Source organism: Micropterus salmoides, unplaced genomic scaffold (genome assembly GCF_014851395.1).
Source record: "Micropterus salmoides isolate LMB-PRFRI ecotype aquatic unplaced genomic scaffold, ASM1485139v1 Ms_hic_scaffold_6, whole genome shotgun sequence".
NCBI lineage: Eukaryota > Metazoa > Chordata > Actinopteri > Centrarchiformes > Centrarchidae > Micropterus > Micropterus salmoides.
In genome coordinates, this window is record NW_024044348.1 from 19,926,281 (window position 1) to 19,947,186 (window position 20,906).

Consider the following 20,906-nt stretch of genomic DNA (forward strand, 5'->3'; position numbering starts at 1 on the left):
CAAAAAACCAGTGCCACGCCCCAGGTGCCAGGGCTAGTAAGAGCAAGCAGCAGGAATGTGACGGAAATGAATGGGAGTGTAAGTCCTGCCATTCACATGGTGAGTGCCTTCTTTTTTCACCTTTAGCCTGCACTACTTACCATATAAACATATCACATGGTATGGTGAGATTATAAAGAGCAAAAAAAAAAAAGTTTTTTCTTTAACTGTTGGTTCCAAACATATCTAACTTCATGCAGGAACTTGGATTTTAAATGTGTGTGGTTTGCTAGTTATCCTTGTGTTTATATTGAGTATGAGTGGACGCCAAAATTTGTTGATGAGTTAATTATGAGTATCCGCATTTCAGTTCGGTTGATATTTATCAGAATGTATTAATAGCATGAGCAGACCTGATTAAAACCTACCACATCACCATGGCGTCTGTCTGTGTGAACATGTTTGGTTCAGGCTCCAATATGTTATAATGATGGTCACAGGCAAACAGAAAATGAAAGGTTTTCCCCACTGGTCAGTGATCTGTACAACACGACTGCAGTCTTAAGTTAAAATGAAAACATCATGTGCCATTTATTTCCCAGCAAACAAGGCTGACTTTTTATAATTTTTTTTATCTTCTGCTGTGTGAAAGGGACAGTGTTTTGTCATGTGTAAAGAAAAAATGCACTCTGTGCTTACGAGGAACAAATATGCAGCAAAAAAAAGAATTTGTTTCAGTCTTTAAAAACCTCAAGGGACTTTGGAAACACTTTGAACAGGCCAGCCAGTGATTCGAGACCGCTACTCTGAGAGAAGAGTACATATTTTCTGTCTGTGCGGTTGGCAATCTGTTTACTGGAAGGGTTGCTCACTCAGAGCACATGTTGTTGCATGTGCAGTCAGTCAGTGAGCCCTGAGAAGACTGTAGAGTTAAAGTGTAAATGCACGGGGCAGAGAAGGTGTTTTTGTGGAGGTAGTAGTGGGGGTGGGGTGGGGTGTTTGTGTGCATGTGCATGCATGTGTGTCTCTGATTATGTTTGGAGAACTTAGCAAATAACCAGCAAAACCACACTAGAATCCTGTGTGTGTGTGTGTGTGTGTGTGTGTGTGTGTGAGTTATATGAGTTTGCCGAGTCCAGATTTAAGCTCCCTTTCTGGGAACCAGCATTCCCTGCTCTTCTAAAGCGAGCTGTAAGAGACTGGAGGGCTTTGGGAATGAAGAGGCATGGGCTGGTTTCAGTATGTCCCAGGTTTGTCTATTGTACACAGCGAGTGGTAACAATGGGAGGGTTAAGTATCTGATATACACACCGAACCCTGGGACTCAGCTGCAAGTAATTAAAGCTGGCAGTTGGCAGAGAAGAGAGTCAGGCGACTGTAATGGCCGCTCTTAGTTCATACCATAATATTTGGATGATGAATCAGGCTGCTAGTAAAAGTGTTGTCATGCTGTTGACCCAAGGCTTTCTCCCCTGCCCATGTCCTGTTGGCCCTGAGGGAGGCACAGAGAGGAGAGAAAAAGGCTTTGTACGACCCTGCTGCCTGTCTGTAATGAGATCTGATGTTTACTTGGTATGCCACAGCTTTTGCTTTTACCTTAGTAGTCTCGTCATTTTGTGTTTTTTCCATTTGGTTTGGTCCTCCTCAGAGCCCTGAGTTACCATTTTAGCTTTAATGAAATGGACAATCTTGAGATAGGGCATCCATAATCCATCAAGAGAAGGAAGGTTTGCTAAGGTTAACAAAACTTCAGAAAAAGGGCTGCGATTAATGATTATTTTTATTAGCGATTAATCTGCCAAAACCCAAATATATATTTGCTATTAAACTGTATATGGGGGATGTAAGCGCCAGGTTTTGACAAGGAAGAAGAATGTAGGGAATAAAAAAGACAATATCTCTGATTCTGAAAGCCATACTTCCCGACATCAGTCAACTGTGTACAAAAACACAGGAACTGGGGTGCAGAGAAATGGAAGCAGGTGCTTTGGACTTATGAGTCACAATTTGAAGCAGCAGAAGGCAGTTTGTTCACCAAAGGGCTGGAGAGCGGTACAAGAATGAGTGTATGCAGGCAACAGTGAAGCATGGTGGAGGTTCTTTACAAGTTTGTGGCTGCATTTCTGAAATTAGAGTTGGGGATTTGGTCAGAATTTATGGTGTTCTAGTACAGGCAGATACTTATTGACTTACTGATTGACACCAAATTTATTCTGCAACATAACAACAACCCCAAACATACAGCGAAAGTCATTAAGAACTATCTTCAGCGTAAAGAAGAACAAGGAGTCCTGGAATTGATGGTATGGCCCCCGAAGAGTCCTGATCTCAGCACCATCGAGTCTGTCTGGTATTTCATGAAGACAGAGAAGCAACTGAGGCTGCCTAACTCCACAGAAGAACTCTGGGTAGTTCTCCAAGATGTTTGGGCCAACCAACCTGCCTAGGTTGTACAAGCGTACCTAGAAAAAGTGATGCTGTTTGAAGGCAAAGGGTGGTCACACCAAATATTGAATAGATTTATATTTTTCTTCTGTTCACACACGGCATTTTGTTCATTGATAAATATAAAACCATGTCTATTTTTGAAAGCATTCTTACTTTATTTTTCCACACCTGCCTAAAATGTTTGCACACTTTAAATGCAGTCCACCATCTACCATATAAATTTAATGCTACCATCTTGGTGAGGACAGGCAACAGCGTGGCATGATTCTTGCCTACATGCAGCCGACTGCAGAGTTTGTGAGAGAGGTGTAAACCTGTTCTGGTATTTCCGATATGTTGCCGACCAAGTTGCGGGTATGTGTAACACGGTGATTACAACATCAACATGAATCAAATTAAATAGAGAAGTGGTATTTCTGAGTCAAAACAACAAGGTATTATGTCATTTTCATTTCATGGAGCTGACACAAGATTCTCATTTTACCAACAAAAGTTGTCGAGTTCCTGTTAATATGTCAACGTATCATCCATTAATTTGTTCCCCCTTCCTCTCTCAACAGAATCGGCGTATGACCTTCTTCCCAGAGAGCTACAGTTACCTTCTTCCACTCAGCAGAACCCAAAAGCCATGAGTCAAAAGAGTGGCGGAGAGGCAGGGCCTCCCCCTTCAGCTGATCTAGCATCAGGTAGGATCCTGTTCCTCTTACATTTATTTCTCCTCTGCGAGCAGGACTGATCATGCCCTACCACAAAAAACACAACTCGTGTAACCGTCTGTACCTGTGGGCAAACAAACACCTGCATACTACAGGAAAGTCTGTCAGAATACCAGCTTGCTGCTCTGTGATCCTCACGTCAGTCCAAAAGAGGGGAGAAAACTACTTAAAAAGGAAGTCATGTCATTGGAGTTAAATCATCTGAACATGCCTGCTTTCTATACCAGCTGGTAGACTGTGGACTATTTAGTCAAGAGGGATTGTCTTTGTGAATCTCTTGTAGCAACAAAGTGTTAAAATGTAGGTCAAGTATCGCAGGTCTTATCCAAACTTTTTTTTTTGATAGACTATAAAATATATTAATTGCTTAAACCATACGCAGTACACAATAATAGTAGAGAGCCCAACAAAGCTGATTCTTTCACAGCATTGCATACTCAGCACAAACTACTTCAGGCTTTTAGTAGAATTAGGAAGCTTTGAGTGGCTTTAATCACATTGTTGACCATTTCCAGAAGTCCAGGATACCCTATGTTTTCTGGCTAATTACTGCACAATTTAAAGAGAGAGTTATTTTTTAAGTGGGGCTGTATTAGGTGCTTATTCATGGTCTGTGTATTGCCTGCAGTAGATGGTGGTCAGCGTGTCCCCAGTTTGGAAAAGCACAGAGTTGTACCAGCATGGACCCTAAGCAATGTACTGCTGTGGACAGGGCCAGCAGTCAAACATTTTAGCCACCTAAAAGAAGGCCCATTGGAAAAAATCAATATAGCTTCAAGTGTGCACTATATTTTGAATATTTTCAACACTTTACCTTGCCGTCAGACAGCCATTTCCATTTTAACTACATTTTCTCAATCCTTATTACTACACATAAGCACACAGTATAAAGCCACCTGGAGATCAGGCGTTTGAGAGTGCTGTTGAGAGATCAGACTGAAATCAAACTTCACTTTTTGTCTCAAGCATTCAGAACAGCATCTCCTTCCTTCCACATGGCCAGCATAGGAATAATTAAAATATATTTTTTTACATGGAGTTAAATTTGAAACAAATTTGACAGCTTTGTGCTTCACTTTAGTTGTTTTGCTCTGCTCCTCATTAAAGCCCCAAGGCTTTAGAGTGAGTTTCAGTAAATGCAGAAATCTGCTCCTTATGGACTTCAGTGCTCCATTACAGCCATTTGCAGGTGAAGTATATTTTAGTTTACCAACTATACATTTTATTAAAAACTGCCAATAGCATCACCTGCACTGGGTTGCACCAGCTGTGTATAAGTTGTCTTCTAAGTTGGTGCGTAAAGTCGACACTAGAGGTTTAGTAACTACTAAGTAGTGTGTAACTAAATCAGCTACTAAAATTACTTGGGGCATTGATTAATTAGTTAAAACATAAAGTTGGAACTAAGGAAGGTGGCCAATCAACAATCAAAAATATAGTTCGATCGTCATGGTTACCATGCGCATTAGCTTTCTGGTTGGCATGAGCCACTTGGCATCTTAGCACATCTTAGTAAGTTAGATCGATATTGAAATATCATATCAGTAAATTAGGTTTCTGTAGGATAACTGTGTTGCAAAATGGTATCCAATTAATGTAAAAATATTTTTAAAAAACAGCTGTTTTACTGTTAGTGAGTATATTTCTGAGACATTTTATGATTTACACCCACCATGGGGCATATGTAACTATTTAGTTGTTACATTTAGTTATGTAACTTATGGTGCATCCGCTTTTATTTTAGTAATGCATAAATCACAACATAGTAATAATTTACATTATAAATAGGCTAAGTTCAAACTTACACACAGCTGGTGCAACAGACTGCTGGCTCTTTTCTTTTAATTTCAGTGTTTTTCAAAAGGGAAATAACATTTTTTTTGTTAATTTGCAGCAGTATTTGCTAATTTAAAAACTTTCATCTTGTAGTGAGTTTGGCATAATAGAAAGTAAACACTCATAACCCACCTTTGAACATCTGTAATAACTTTGAACAGAGTTGGATTGCTATTTATGTTGTTGTATGGTTTGTGATTATATATATCTTTGTGTTTTGATTCTTGCTCAAAATGACACTACCTCCATACTTTTTATGTGACTCTTTTTCTTTCCGTCTGTGTGTTTCACAAACTAATGAGTCCCCAAACAATCTAGAATGTCATCAGCAGTCTTAACTCCTTTTTACAATCTGCAACGTAACCAGACTTTTCCCCACTCTTCATCTAGTTCATTGTAACTATTTGAATGCTTTTTAAATGACAGTGTATGTCAGCATGCTGGAGCACCATTTTCTGACAAACAAAATACCCTGTGTTATTATTATTATTATTATTATTATTATTATTATTATTATTTATTTATTTATTTATTTATTTTTAAATCTGAATAAATTTTTACTGTTCAGCTCTTATTGCTCATTCGCTGTCTCATTTTTATATTCCAGGAAGTTCCCTCTGAAGCAGGGAGTGTCTGCATATAAAATGGTCTGCAGTTCTCTGCTTCATAGGTCAGAAGCTTGTTTATTTTGTCTCTGTGGCTAAGTTCAGTCCCAACAAAATGAAATTTTGTAGCAAAAGAAAGAAAATTGAAAATAAAAGCTCCAATAATTGGCATGCATCACATTGTACATATTACTGTTTTAAACTTCCCTCTCCATTCATCATTTTGGCTAATGAGTTCAACGGGAAAAAAATGCTAATAATAATGATGAATTAATTCAGTTTTTTTTTTTGTTGCAGTTCATTTATTCACAAGCATTTTTAGTCTTATCGCAAATTTTTTAAATAAGGGGGACTGCTCACCTCTCATTTCTTATTGTACTCCGCTTCACATACTGTACAATTACAAATCCTCAGATATCATCAGCACCACAGACACACACCAATGAAAGGGGGAACTTTTTTTGGATTGGATGAATAAAAAACAAAACAAATAAAAGCGAAAAATAAACAATCATGAACAAAATTTTGCTGCTTAAATGGGACTGCTAGCCAACACTGGTTGGGATGCCTTTATTCACTGTCTAATTATTTGCACTATAGATGCCATGTCCTCTTCTATGACCATGGAAGGCCCCCGCAGTGCTTTTCCCACCTCTTCCAGCTCCGGCATCCATTCCAGTACTTCCGCCAGTGACCAGAACCAAGTTCACAGCAACAATGTTGACCAAGAGGACACCAGGAATAGCAGAGTGGTACCAGAGGCTGTCGGAGCAGAACGTGGGAATAGTAACGGCAGCAGTGGCGGTAACTGCAGGGGTAGCAGCGAGTTGGGAGGAGGAAGAGGCGCAACATCCCAGGACGCCCAGTCACATCACCAGATGACCCCATCTAAGCGACGCACCGTATTGAACATCTCTCCACCTCCACAAGACCTGCTTGATGATAGCCGTATGTCTTGCCAGGATGAAGCCTCCCTGGACTCCGAGCAGAGTAGCAGTATGTGGATGGATGACTCTCTCTCCAACTTCAGTATCACAAGCGCTGTGTCTTACAATGACAACACAGAGGTACCACGGAAGTCCCGCAAACGGACCCCTCGCCAGAGGCCTGGTCCTAGGTCTGTGCCTGCAGAGGAAGCCAGCATGGACGTGTTTGATGCAGACAGTGCCAAAGGTCCACACTTTGTCTTGTCACAGCTCGGCCCTGACAACAAGACTGGACCAAAAGGAAGGTTTGTGTAACCCTTAGATGTAGTTAGTTTGAAATTCTTTAACTGAGATTGACCAGATAAACTCTAATGGCCAGAACATGTCTACGTCACTCCCCTCGACATCTCATGAAGTTGTCAAAGGAGACTATGGTTATGTAAAGATGGGTGAATAATTAAGGACATTAGGTGTCTAAGGAAAATGTTACGCCTCCACAAGCTTCCAGGTCAAAGTCTCTGAAGCTCTACTGGAGGGATGAACTCCAGTGTTCTTCCAAAAATATTCTACTGCTTCAACCATTAGAAACAAAATTATATCTGCAAATATTTTCATAATCAGTTTATCATTTTTCAAGCAAAAATTACAAAAACTCTGGTTCCAGCTTTTCAAATGTGATCATTTGCTGTCATATATAAAGTCAATTAAATATATGTATGTTCTGGACTGTTGGTCAGACAAAACATGCAGATTGATACTGTATTTATACAGAATGTATACACACTGGAGAAAACAATGACTCCACCTATTGAAGTTGTTTACTGAGTAGTTAATTGACTAGGCCCAGTGAAAGTTACACAATTAAGTAGGTAGTTTCCATTGTTTTAAAGGCCCCTTTAGATAACCTCATGCAATCTCATCCCGGCTGTCAGAATTGGTATTATTATGAAATGGCATATTGCATCACAGCTGGAAATCTTCAACAAACCACTCTGCCTCTAAAGTTCCCACCACACTTTGGCTGAAGAAGAGCGGTTAGATCAGAGGAGAGGGAGGGGCAGGATACTGAAGTACAAACAATGGTCAGCCACAGTGAATCACAGAGCTTCTCTCAAAGAACTAGGATAAGCAGAGCAGATTAAATAAACAGATAACTCTGAACACTTTAAGAGCTAGGGATAGAATATGTTTGGTTGATGGAGGACCTGTTAACTCTGCATTGCTTAGAGCACCATGGCAGGTGGGGGGTCCTGAACAAATAAGGACAGGATCATAATCTGTCAAAGTGAGTTTCAGACATTCTTTGCTTTTTCCTCCACAATATCAGAATATGATAGCTCTGTTTGCAAAAACTGAAATAAAATTGATAGAACGTGTTAGAATTAGAAGTGATTTGCTGGTGTCAAACTGCTCTTTGTTGCAGCTCTGATGATCATCAGACAGCTAAACAGAAAGTAGGAACCCTTTCAATGCAATACCCACAGAAGAGTGAGGGGAAGGAGCTGAAGATCCTCGTCCAGCCTGAGACTCAGCACAGAGCCCGCTATCTGACTGAAGGCAGCAGAGGGTCAGTGAAGGACCGCACTCAGCAGGGCTTCCCTACTGTAAAGGTAAGTGTTTGTGTGTGCATTTATCAAAAAGTGGAAAGAGCCTTAATATGCTCGGTAGGGATGTCGCTAAGTTTTTGGGGGTTTTTTGCCTCACTCATCCAGTGTTATGACAGTCTGCCCATTAGATTTTGATATTTCTTGTGTACGATCGGACCTCCGGGTGGAGATGTGAGAGGAGTACTGGTAGTCAGTAATACTTTATGAAACTGCAATCTCTCCCCATCATTCACCACTCCAGACCATTGATTAACTCACAGGAATCCAAGTGTCCAATCCGAGAATTCAAATGGTGACTAAGGAAGATGAAGAAGAGTCTCAACAGAGTGAGTTAGGAGCCAGACCAGAGACACTGTCCAGCGTTTGATCATTAATAAGGTTTAAGTGTGTTGTTGATGTTAGCCCAGGAGGTGATCTGGAGATGAATCTGGGCAGAAAGCAGTGGGAGTTCTGCTGGATCAGTTACTGGCTTGTTTGTACTGCCAGGGCTCATGAAGAGCAGGCGGACCCAGATGCAGAAAACGGGCATGTCAGAAATAGAAGGTAACAACAGAAGATGACGAACAGGTAGGCTTTTAAAAGGCTGACTAGAATGCACAAGAAGGTGGAATGAAGATGGGCTGGCAAACAAGCTAAGACTAATTGGGGAAGGTGCTGTAAATGAGCAGGACACATGAAGCTTAATTGCTTGATAAGTTGAGCTTGTCAGGCAGGACAGATGCCCCCATCTAGGAAGTATACTTTGTTAGCATCTGCAAAATAAGAGGAGAAAACTAGACGAGACAAAGCAGACAGCAAACAGGTTCAGACGCAGGAGCTGCTATCACAGGACAGGATATTATAGCACTGATTAAGCTTTGAAAGTGAGTGGTTCATACATTTCTCGGTACAGTCTGTACTTTGAATTCTAGTCTGAATTTTATTTACTCGCACAAAACAAATGATTGACACTATTTCTCTATATGCCATCCTACAGCGTGTCATTTTTTTGCCTTCCTAATTTTGTAACAATTTTTATAATGCATAATATTGGTTGTACCTTTTTTTACTTACACAGCTGGAGGGAGTGAATGAGCCAGTGGTTTTGCAGGTGTTTGTGGGAAACGATACTGGCCGTGTGAAGCCTCATGGATTTTACCAAGCTTGCAGGGTGACCGGCCGCAACACTACAGCCTGCAAAGAGGTGGACATTGATGGCACAACCGTCATCGAGGTGTCCCTTGATCCAAGCACCAGCATGACACTAGCGTATGTACTTTTCTTGAGATTGAAATCTGGTCATTTTTGAGATAAATGTTACTCCAGTAAAGAATTTTACTTTAATATGTTAAACCACAAACTGAGCACCTTTTTGAGAGCATGTGTTGCTTTTATGTGCACGGTTGTACTTCACACATATTTCAAACCAATTGCCTAATAAAGCCATTGCATAATGGATACATGTGAGCTGTAAGGTAGATTTATGAGATGGTGGGGTATTTAGTGTTGTAAAATGCTGCTAGTTTAGCAAAAACTGTGAAGTTTGTTGTTTAAACGTTTTCTAAGCTACCATTGTCTCTCTGTATAGGGTTGACTGTGTTGGAATCTTAAAGCTCCGTAATGCCGACGTCGAGGCTCGCATTGGTGTGGCAGGGTCAAAGAAGAAGAGCACACGCGCTCGGCTGGTGTTTCGTGTCAACATCCCCCGTCCAGATGGTTCAGTGCTCACATTACAGACTCCCTCTTCTTCAATCCTGTGCAGTACGTCAGTCTCCTTGTGTTTGTGTATGTGGAAATGCTATCAGATCGTAGATATTTGCAAATAAATAGAATCTATAGATTGTTGCAAACATTCTGGTGTATTATTTCACTGTATTAAACCAGTTTCAAAAGAGGCAAAGCAAACAGTTGACCTGCAACCTACTTTTTTTACCAGGAATAATTGCCATTATAAACTGAGCTGTTTTCTTATCTTTATACAGAGGAGGTCCTGTTTGTGAAGTTTAATATAGCCTGAAGTCAAGAGAGTGTTGTCTTTTGATGTCTGCATTTGGAGACGATGTGCAAGGATCCTGTCAGATCCAAGTGTTATTTGATAATGCATACAGTATGAGGGTGTGGTCGGTTTCATAAACAGGAAGGACGCTTAGGGCCATAAGAAGGTTTCTGAGTAAGTGGATTTGGGAAAACTGCTTTGAGAAAGACAGGGGAGAAAGAGAAAGAAAGGACAAAACAATAGAGGTGTGTGGACTATTCTTTACACAGAGCCAGCATGCAATCCAGGGAAATATCTTTCCACGAAACAAAAAAAAAATAGTAATCCCACTTGGCATTTGTGTGTGTGTATGTGTGGTTCAGAGTAGTAAAAAAGGTTTGTGAAATGTGTTTTAAGCTTCAGGTTGTTTAAAGTTGTTGTTTTTTTTGCCATTTTAGAGGCTTGTAAGAAACAGCCAGTATTTTAGTTGTCTTTGTAGGGTATCTGCATATGTATCTGAAAAGTCTCCTTCATTTTACCTGGTGAACCCCGCAGAAACCATATTGTTAAACTCATTCGATCCATGTGTTTAAAAAAAAAATCAATGAAATTGTGTGATTTTACCAGTTATATTGAGAAAAAAATATACATTTATATGAACATCTCGAGTGTGTTGTAGTATCTTCTTCATTTATGGCTGTTTATACTCAGGTCAGTATCCAATAAAGCCATTGTGTCATATCGAAATGATGTTGGCAACCCCAAAACATGCCTAAATATAACGTTTGTACTTTTTTTCAATTCTAGGGATTAATCTGTGAATATATCAGTGTGTGGTTTGTATATTAAAAATGTAGGAGAATTAGGGGGAATAGAAAATCAAGGAAAAATTCTTTGAGGCATTATAGTCACTTTCTTGCTATGTATTTATAGTTTTCTCTTCACTATTAACAGAAAAAAAAAATTCTGAGCTGACCTCGCCATAAGAGGAACTCACTGACTGTAAATAACAGTAAATTGTGTCTTCTCAGAGCAGGAAACTTTTGGATTTTAGCAGCTTAACATCTATGTGAAAATAAATTCAAACCAATCTTCTTCTTTTACTTCTTCTATAAAACCTGTGTTGTTTTGGTGAAAATCGGTAAAAATGAGCCTCATCTAAACGGTTTATTTCTGCTCTGTTTACAGCTCAGCCTGCAGGAGTGCCTGAAATCCTGAAGAAGTCACTTCACAGTTGCTCAGTGAGGGGAGGAGAAGAGGTCTTTATTATTGGCAAAAACTTTCTTAAAGACACCAAAGTCATATTCCACGAGAATGTTTCTGGTAAGAAATTAAGTTGTTGAAAATGATTGTCCATATATTTTGTGTTTTTCATTTTTTGGCAGTAAACATGCATCTTCTGTCTGTTCCAGATGAGAAGTCGTGGAAAGCAGAGGCTGAAATTGACATGGAGCTGTTTCACCAGGTAAAAATGTGATTGTTCTTGTGTTATTTCTGTACCGAATGATTAATGCAAATTATTAATGAGCTGAGTAGGTAGAAGCAGCCATTTCAGATTTGCGTGGGGCTTCAGATGTAATCATCTTAAATGGCTTCAGGTTCAAAGGTTTGAGTAGTCTCATTGTGTTCTGACGTAATTACACCCAGTTCTCAAAGGCTTTACTGAATGTGTCTCAACAGTCCAGTAACAAGCCCTTGTAAATAAAATGTCCAGAAGTAGATGAAATGATGTATCTGCAGCTAGAAAAGGTTCTTGTATTTAACACTGTGGAGTTTTCTTGTAAACAGACAGCTTGTAGGTGCAAGGTGAGCTTTTTTCAAACCTTTTGATAGACAAACTGAATACAGTTGTGACTAGGTAAATCCAATCTGCTCATTCTTTTGCTGCCTCCAGTGCAGTACACATAGACATTACAACTTTTTCCAGTCACAGAAAGTTAGACTATACTCTGTACTGTAGTATTTATTTTTACCAACTTTTTTTGAATGATCTTCCCCCCAAAGAATCACTTGATAGTGAAGGTTCCTCCATACCAGAACCAATCCATCACCTCTTCAGTGTGTGTGGGAATCTATGTGGTGACGAATGCTGGGAGATCTCATGATGTTCAGCCTTTCACCTACACTTCAGATTCAGGTTTGTTTTGTCATTTTCAGTTAATCTAATAAATAACAAAATAGGTTTCTCTGTATATGTCTCTTTTTACAATCAACTAATGGAAAGACCAGCTTGTTTGGATAGCATATAACCTTCTTATAACTGTGTCATTATTTACAAAGTGCTTTTTAGATTTACTTGTTGGCACCACAGCTGCCTCACTAAGTTTGTCAACGTGGGAGTTAAAAACAAGTTGTACTGTTTTCAACCCCCTCAGAAAGGTTTATTTTACACATATTTTCTGTACCACAGCAGCAAGAGCTGCATCACAGCTTTGTTGAGTTAATGCTCACAAGACTTTTTTGATCGTCACTTTTACTCAACACCACCACCTACAGTCCAGTAGGATCAGAGCAAGTATTAGCAATCATGAGTGATATCTTTCAAGAGCACGATACGTAGCCCATTTTCCCACACAGGAATCCAGGGTCATCCACATGTAGGACTCTCTTTCATCCGCACTTTTTTTAAATTGCAAGGTCCTTTATACAAAACTCTGAAACAATAGACAATGTCTTTTGCAGTCCTGTGTGCCACTTCTAGCCTCTTTCCTATTAAAATTATCATCGTGCTGAACATCTTACATAGGTTTTCCAGTTTTGTGGGCTCATAGAGTTGTTGATGTTTGTTGAAAATCTGTTGATGTTTGGCCTTGCAGCAAAAAATGATGTTCCTGTGAAGAAAGAGACGCCCTCATCTGTGAAGACTTGTTCATTTGATGAACAAATTAAAGGTTCTTTTCCCTTCAACTATTCTACATTACCATGATTGTAGCCTCCAATTTGATAGCTGTTCATTTGCTAATGCGCTGTACATAGAGTCAAGTGCATACTTAACACATTTTACCTCACAATACCTCAGTTACTTCTTTGAATAGCTGAACACAAAGCAAAATAAAACATTTTAAGAGTGAAACTAAATATATTCATTGGTAATGCTCCTACAGTTCTAGATGATGCGCTGATGCCTTCAATGTTGCCTTTAGTGAAGAGAGAAGATGTCACTCCAATGGAGGTCACCAGCAACCTCCAATCCTCTGGTGTATTTAAGGTGAGATATTGATCTGTAACCTCATGAAATGCTTAATTAATAAATTATATAAATGTTCAATAAAATAATATTTTGCTTAATTAATTATCCTTCAGAACTTCTTAGTAAGTGTTATATGTGGACAGTTAAAATAAAATATAGCACATCTTTTATCTTCCTGTTTTGTGTTTTCAGCAGACTGGTGACATGTGTTCAGCCCAGCAGAACCCAGACATGACTGTAGGCCATCTAAATAAAAATAGACCATTCCCCAACAACCTGTCTCAGCCTGCAGGCGACCCTGACAAAGGCCAGGCTCCTGTTTTTACCAACACAGAGCCCTTAAGCACAATCCAGAAGCAGGACATTGCACCCACCAGTTCGTTCTCTGTGCCTGCTGACTCCCTGCTCCAGCAAGGCTCACAGCAGTTCCTCCTGGAGCCCAGAGAGGGCCTCGGGCAGGAGATGCCCGGCAGCGGCCCCGGAGCGGTGGGGAGGCTGTGTGGAGAACCAGCACCTCAACAGCAGCAGCTGCCACTGTTCCCCCAAGACGAGGTGATCCAGCTGGAGGAGGCAGTGAGGCAACTTAAAGCCAAAGGGTTCTGTAACTTACCACTTCAGTCTGACAACTCAATGGCCAAACAGCAGCAACAACACATCCAGCACCAACAACAGATCCAGAAACAGCAAATTCAGCAGCAACATCAACAAATTCAGCAACAGCAACAGCTTCAACATCAGCAGGTTTTGGAGAATTTACAGCAGCAGCTTTTTCAGTCACAGATTCAGTTGCAGTGTGGCATGTTTCAGGATGCCTCTCAGGGCAAGAATGCAGAACAGCAGGGCTCACAAGGAGCGGTGCAAAACCAGGGGAGTCTTTTCCAACAGGCCCAACAGCAGCAGCAACAGCAGCAGCAGCAGCAGCAGCAGCAGCAGCAACACCAGCAGCAGCAGCAGCAACACCAGCAGCAACAGCAGCAACAGCAGCAACAGCAGCAACAGCAGCAACAAGCAGCTCTCTTTCAGCAGGCGAGTGACCTGCTCTCTATTCAGACCAACTTCCTCCAGCAGACACCCTCACACCCTTCATCACCCATGTTCCACAATCCCAGTTCTTTGGCTGAAACACAAGATCCACAGGGGGGCTTGTTTCAGAAAGTCTCTCAGGAGCAGGTCCAGGCTGCTCTCTTCCAAAACACCATGACAGTACTACAGTCTCCAGACCAGCAGCCTTCAACCCCCGGACTTTTCCTCCCTCAGACGTCCCTGCCCTCTCAGCTTACAACCAGTAGTGCTCAGCAGCAGCAGCAGCAGCAGCAGCAGCTGGCCTTCCTCAGTGCTCTACAAACTCCTGCCCCTGAACCACAATCAGTATTTCAGGCTCAGACCCAGCTCTCCCCCATCCAGCAGCGAAGCCCAATGGAGCAGCAGCAGCCCTCCCAACCTCAGCCCCACACACAGCCGGCCCAGCAGCCTTCCCTGTTCCAGAACATCTCCCCACATCCATCTGCAAACGCACTCTCTCCAGGCCAACAGCAGCAACAGCAAGCTGGCCTGCTGTTCTGCAGCAACCCCCTGTCCGCTCCGGACCAGGCCTCCAGCCTCCTGTTCAGCAGCCAGGGTCAGATGCCACCACTGACCAGCAGCAGTCTAGTTTCCCAAGAGACCCCAAACCCCTCGCTGCTCTTTTCCCAAGCCAGCATGGTGACAGTAAACCAGCAGGATCGCTCTGAGCCCATGGCCTTAGGGAACCCCACCGATCCACGACAGCAAGTCATGTTTCAGGAGCAACAGCCGATGCAGCTGGGAAGCAGCTCAAACAACCGTCAGGAGCAACCTGTGGGCCTCTTTATGCCTCAGTCTAACATGGCCTCACTGCAGGGGGGACTGGCTGCTCAGGAGCTGGCACAGTCAGCCATGTTTGCTTCACAGAACGGCGTGGCAAACCTCCAGACGACCACCTCCTCCCCTGTTCAACAGCCAGGGACTCTGTTTCAGACCGCTGTCAGTGGGAGCATCAATCAGCCCAGCCAGCCACAACAACCTGGCCTCTTCATTTTTGGGATTCAGAACGGTAAGGACTTGATTATACAGGTGCACCCTTAAACCTGTTGCATTAATGTCTGCAAACAGGTACACATGGCAGAAATTATCTACTATAAATGATAGGGGCGGCAGCAGCTCAGTTTTTTCCCCCGTTGTCTGCTCGGCTGCATATCCCACGGGGAGCATTTCAGAATCAAAGTGTTTTGCCTACCTGATTTTGCTGACATGTTTAGATTTTGTTGATTTAGTAATTAGTGCTTGTTTTTTGTTCTTCTATGATTAAGTAGGTTATGTATTTAAATGGTTTCTTTTTTGTCCGTTGGGTGTTTTATTTTGAAAATTGACCAGATTCTCTATGCCGTTCTGTGTCTGACTTCCTGCCCGGTTCGATCTGTTCTGTGCAGCTTGACGCAGCTTCCATCAAAAATAGACTGCCTGCGTATTCTCTGAACTTGTTGTATTTAGGCCATTTAATTTGATGCATTCATAAATTAGTTTCTGAATTAGCAATTCATTGGACAACTGTTGTTATTGTCCAATTAAAATAAATAACTAAATTGCTCAATAACCATTTTAAAGGCTCTCTAGTTACTCCATACAGATGGACAAAATTCAGTGTAATACTAGTAATTTTCTTTCTGTGGAGCCATATTGTGATAGGACAGAATTGTGATGTTAATAGACTTACAAAGTCTGTGTTTTACATTGATTGCTTTAAAGAACTTTGTTACCTGTATTGAAAAGTGCTATAAAAATAACTCTTATCATTATTGTTATTATTAAAACATTTTGTATTGTCAAAACGTTTTAAACAAATGAGGTATAAAACATGAGGAAAATAAAAATAAAAGTTCACATTACAATGACTTAAGTCCAGCCAGTCTTCATGGTCACCTAGTCTCAGGTTCTGCTAGTTATTTCAATGCACTTGAAATAAATGTGCTAATATTTTTGCCAACGGAACTACAGTTGAACATGAAAGTGTGTGTGCATTAGGCACAAAGAAACGTGGAACATTAAACTTGCATTACAAACTCATAAACAGTATGAGCACAACTGAAGAAAACATGTCTGTCATATCTTTAGTGTGCATTGATAGCACTGTAAGTGTGAAGTTTATGAACTTACTGTGACCAGCCTTTTCTGCTCCCTCCTTGCAGAATGTGGCCAGCTAATGACCAGTCCTGGAAACACACTGTCGGATCAGATTATAGCTATCAGCCAGTCTGGTCAGAACCAAAGAGAGAGTGATGCACACATCCAGTCCCTGCTCAGCCAGTCCCTGTCTCAGTCTGGGTCTGTGCAGAACAGCATGAGTGCCTCTCAGAACATGGAGAAGATCGACGACTTGCTGGTCAGCCTGCAGGAGTCGGGCAGCAACTTAACTCGTTCATACTAACCTTCATACAGGTTCATGGGTTTCGTCTCTTGTTTTTGTTTTTTACTGATATCTGGAATTATTTTAAGACGTAAACAAATTGGTCAGTCTGTTGAAAAGTGTACACAGTAAAATGTTTGGGAATGTATCATGAAGTTTGAGACAAACTGAACATTATGTGCATATCTGATCACCAAATATTTTCTTGACCTACTAAGACGTAAATAGGTCTTGGCTGTGGAAGTGGATTGACTTCATGATTGACTGGCTCCCCATGTAAAAACATGCATGTGCAAGATGAGATGGACTCTAGGCAAGAACAGACTAATTGTTGTCACATTTGTCTCTTTTCTTCAACTTTTCCTCAGAAAAAGTGCAGGAACTTAATGGCTTGTTATTCATTTAACTTGTGAAGTTTTGTGTGATAGATTGTTAGTGATGCATCATCTTTCGGTTCTCATGGTGTTTTCTAAAGTGTTCTCCAGTGTGTTTAGTGGTTTCCATGAATACTGTTCCTTTAAATACTTATTTTGTATTTTTATTCCATAGAGGGTGTGGTATAGCAGGAGCATTTGGACAGAATGTGTTGTATGTATGGTCGAATACATCAAAGCTGTCGAAGGTAGCCGCTGTTGGCGTAGTTTGAAATTATTTTCACCTGTTTTAAAAGAAGGTTAGAGAGGTAGAAAGGAGGCAGATAAATGAGAGGTGGAAGGACAGCAGAAATAAATAGAGAAGTTTTCAACAATAATCTATCATATTTGTGGGTGCTTATTATTTCCCTGTTTTAGCAGCTAGTGTGCACCTGATAATAAAAATAAATTCACTCAAACTGTCTCTGATAGCTCACAAAGTGGCCAACAGCTGTGCAGTGAAGACGGTCTCTTCCAGCTGTGAAACATACCTTTCATTAGTAGATACTTTGCCATTTTCACCACAGTGTACAGATAGCATTTTGCGATATAGGTCAGCAAAGTCTGTATTCATCAAAACCAAACTATGCCAGTTTGCTACTTTGTAGAACCAATTCTCCTTTTAATTCAATACATAGAGACCAATATTTTTAAAAAAAGGTGGTGGTATAAATATAACAAAATATTGGCTTTTTCAGTTCTTTACGATGCTATTCTTTATGACCACTTTACTCATCAAGGGTACAGCACAGTCCCAAAAGAGGTGTTTTTTTTAGCCACCTTTTCGTAATTGTTTACAGTGACAAAGATACTTTTCTTAACATGCATGTGGATCCTACATTTTTGTCATTAATGTCCTGTGTTTGCGTGGTAACATTTGAGTATTGACTCGCAAATTTCCCTCCAGTGGAATTTCTTTTAAGGCAATATCACTAAATTTATCACATAATCAGTTACTGTATACTACCGTTTTCCTAGTGGTTAAAAATGTAGTTTTATGATCTGGGTTTGTAACAGAACAGTGCATTTCAATTGCCAGCCATGTTACAACTGTCATTATTCATTCCCACAACCTTAATACATTATTTATTCCTGAAAACCAGCTCACAAATGTGGACAAATGAGGATGAAGACATTTTTACTCAAACAATGTAATTTCAGTTGACATGTAACTGTTATTTAAACGCATGCACCTACAGCAGAGTAGAATGTAATATAGTATATTATTATTATTGTTGTCATAAGGGTTAGATCATTATGTCTTTTAGTATCATGTGATCTCATCATTCTGCGTCAGGCACGCACGAACTGGAATAGTATTCTTAAACCAGCCAGAAAAGAGCCTTTTCAAAAAAAAACAGTTTTATTAAGGTGATGGATTTAGTGAATGTTGAGGAGAAGCAATAAGTTGTTGGCTACATTATACATGCAGGTTAAGCTGTTAACATGCAGGAACAGTGCCCATTTTACATGGTTGCTTCTAAGTGTAAGCTGTACAAATTCTAAAGACTTAAAGTCTTCGTCTGCAGCTGGCCCGTGTCCCCAGGACCAAAGTTTGACCCGAATCTCGCTTTGCATAAATCCTGATGACAGGCCAGTTTTATGGCTCGTGAGCTTTTCTTTTTTTCTGACTTGAAAATTAACTTTAAAATTATTATTTTTGCCTCCTAAACATTACTAGGCACAATGTCCTGCTGCCATACTTTTCTTTCTGATTGTTTGTTTTGTTGTTTCTGGCAACAAAAAATAAACATGTTTGTGTCATGTTTAGTTTCACTGTAAGTGTATGAATGAACAAGGGGCTGGTCTCTGGTGATGACAGGATTCTTGTTTTCTACATTCACTTTGTTAGAAACACATAAACACATTACATTTTATACACTTAAAAATCAACAGCTGTTGTTTTATGATGGAGATTATGTAAACTTGACTAATGTGATTTGTGAAACTATGGTGCATCAGTTTGATTGATTTTTAAAGGGACTCTTCTCCTGAAGGAAACCTGACTTTGGCGAAAAGATCTGTGATTGGCTTTCTTCAAATTGTGAAATAGAAGACCTAAGATTTGCAGTGCTGCGTATTTATGATTTTATTTGTTTTCGTTTGTTTTACAAAAGTTAGAGAGAGTTTTTTTTCAACATAGTTCCTGTGCTTCTTTTCAGAGAAGCATATCTAATTTATTTCAGTGTTGGTTATTAACTAAATTGTTTCCCCGTAATCATTGTCGTGTTTAGAAATGTTCTAACTGAACTGATGACAGCAATGTTATTGGCCCCCCACCCCTGCTTATATTGTAACAGGCACCTTGTGATGATGATATATATTGAAGTGCTTTGTACACTATGAATAACATGTACATTGCTGTGCTCTGTTACTATTTTGTGATTTTGGAAGGTGTAGTTAGTAATAATATACACATTAATGGACATAATGTGTTTGTTCAAGGCATGTCACTGGACCGCTGACCTTGTAGTACTTTTTGACCAAATAGCAAACAGCAGAGGGAAATGGCACCAAACAGTTTTTACTGTTAAAATCAGAAATCCTCCTACAGGACCAAAATTTAAGTATTTTCACTCTGAATATAGTACTGAATGTGATTATACAGCATGGCTGTAAGTGTCTCACTTAGATGCAGGATGTTCTTTTATACACATACTGGGGAGGTAATTACTTTTTTGAAATTACAGTTTCCTCATTTGTGTATTTACAATGTTAATTGGAGATCAGAAATATATGAAAGTGTGGCTCATTGTACAGTCAGTGACGGTGCAATGAGTAATTGTATGGAAAAAAGCGGGGTTGTTGATAAAGGTTTTAATATTTCCTTAAGATCCGCCCGGCCGGCAAGCTTTATGTTTCTTGCAATAGAACAAGATGTGGTTTTCTATTAACATTACCAGTTAATTTAATAATATCAACAAATTGTCTGCTACACAAAAAGTCTGCTATCACAGGTGTTAAATTTTTAATTGTTTCCTAAAATGTCACTTTTGACACGAGTAGATACAGATTGTACATGTGCCTTGAGGAGATGTTGTAGTAGCGATCAGATTGATGTTTTACCATTGTTGCCTGTTTAATACCCCGCTGGTGCTGCCAGCGATGATTAGTTCTCATTAATTAGAATGTTTTAAGCCATAAGACTTTAAGTGTACTTTAAAAGCTCGACAACAGTGACCAGATAAATGTGGTTGTGGTTGATAAATGTGTTGTGCAATTTCTGTCATGCATCTAACTTGTTTGTACTGAAGTATCCATTGCATTTATGTTATACAACGTTGATGCAGGCAAATGTTCTCTGAAACTGCTATGCAGCTAAAATACTGTAAATGTAGATCTGTTAGTTTTTGAATATATATTTTTCTAAATAGCCTCTCCAAAGTAGAAAACCAAAGTAGATGTTGTTTCTATTATTTATGTTGCTTGTTGAAATGTTTTCTGATGCTTTGAGTGTCGTCTGATTTTTAAATATTTTAATCAAATAAAATGCAAAGTCCTCTTCTCAACAACCATCTCAGACATAGCTTTTTTTTCTTTGGTGAGACAAGGGTCACTAATTGTTTGTCAGTCTTCTTTATTCCCTTCTTGCTTGCGGGGTTTATGTGGAGGTTTGCGTTGCATCCAGGCTTACTGTTTACTGGTTCCTGATGTTTCTGGCTTCTCTCAGGGCCTCTGAGTTATCAGGATGTCATGTCGTTCTCACACGTCTTCTTATTCATCTTTTTCTGAGTCTGACATTATTATTATTATTATTATTATTAGTTTTTAGTTGTAGTTGGTCCTGGAAATAGCAAGGAGGGAATTTTGC

The 20,906-nt window shown here is 40.1% G+C and overlaps 1 protein-coding gene across 1 annotated transcript in view; it reads left to right on the forward strand.

Annotated features, from left to right (window-relative positions):
* Window positions 1–20,608, forward strand: part of nfat5b (nuclear factor of activated T cells 5b) — a gene marked incomplete at its 5' end in the record, with an annotated part of 38,330 nt that extends 17,722 nt beyond the window's left edge. The window contains 12 exon segments of the mRNA XM_038702247.1: window positions 2,988–3,113; window positions 6,185–6,815; window positions 7,934–8,120; window positions 9,175–9,365; window positions 9,685–9,857; window positions 11,260–11,394; window positions 11,484–11,536; window positions 12,076–12,208; window positions 12,888–12,962; window positions 13,176–13,279; window positions 13,454–15,332; window positions 16,465–20,608. Coding sequence (XP_038558175.1) covers window positions 2,988–3,113; window positions 6,185–6,815; window positions 7,934–8,120; window positions 9,175–9,365; window positions 9,685–9,857; window positions 11,260–11,394; window positions 11,484–11,536; window positions 12,076–12,208; window positions 12,888–12,962; window positions 13,176–13,279; window positions 13,454–15,332; window positions 16,465–16,703 — 3,926 coding nt within the window.
* Between the last annotated feature and the right edge of the window lie 298 nt (window positions 20,609–20,906).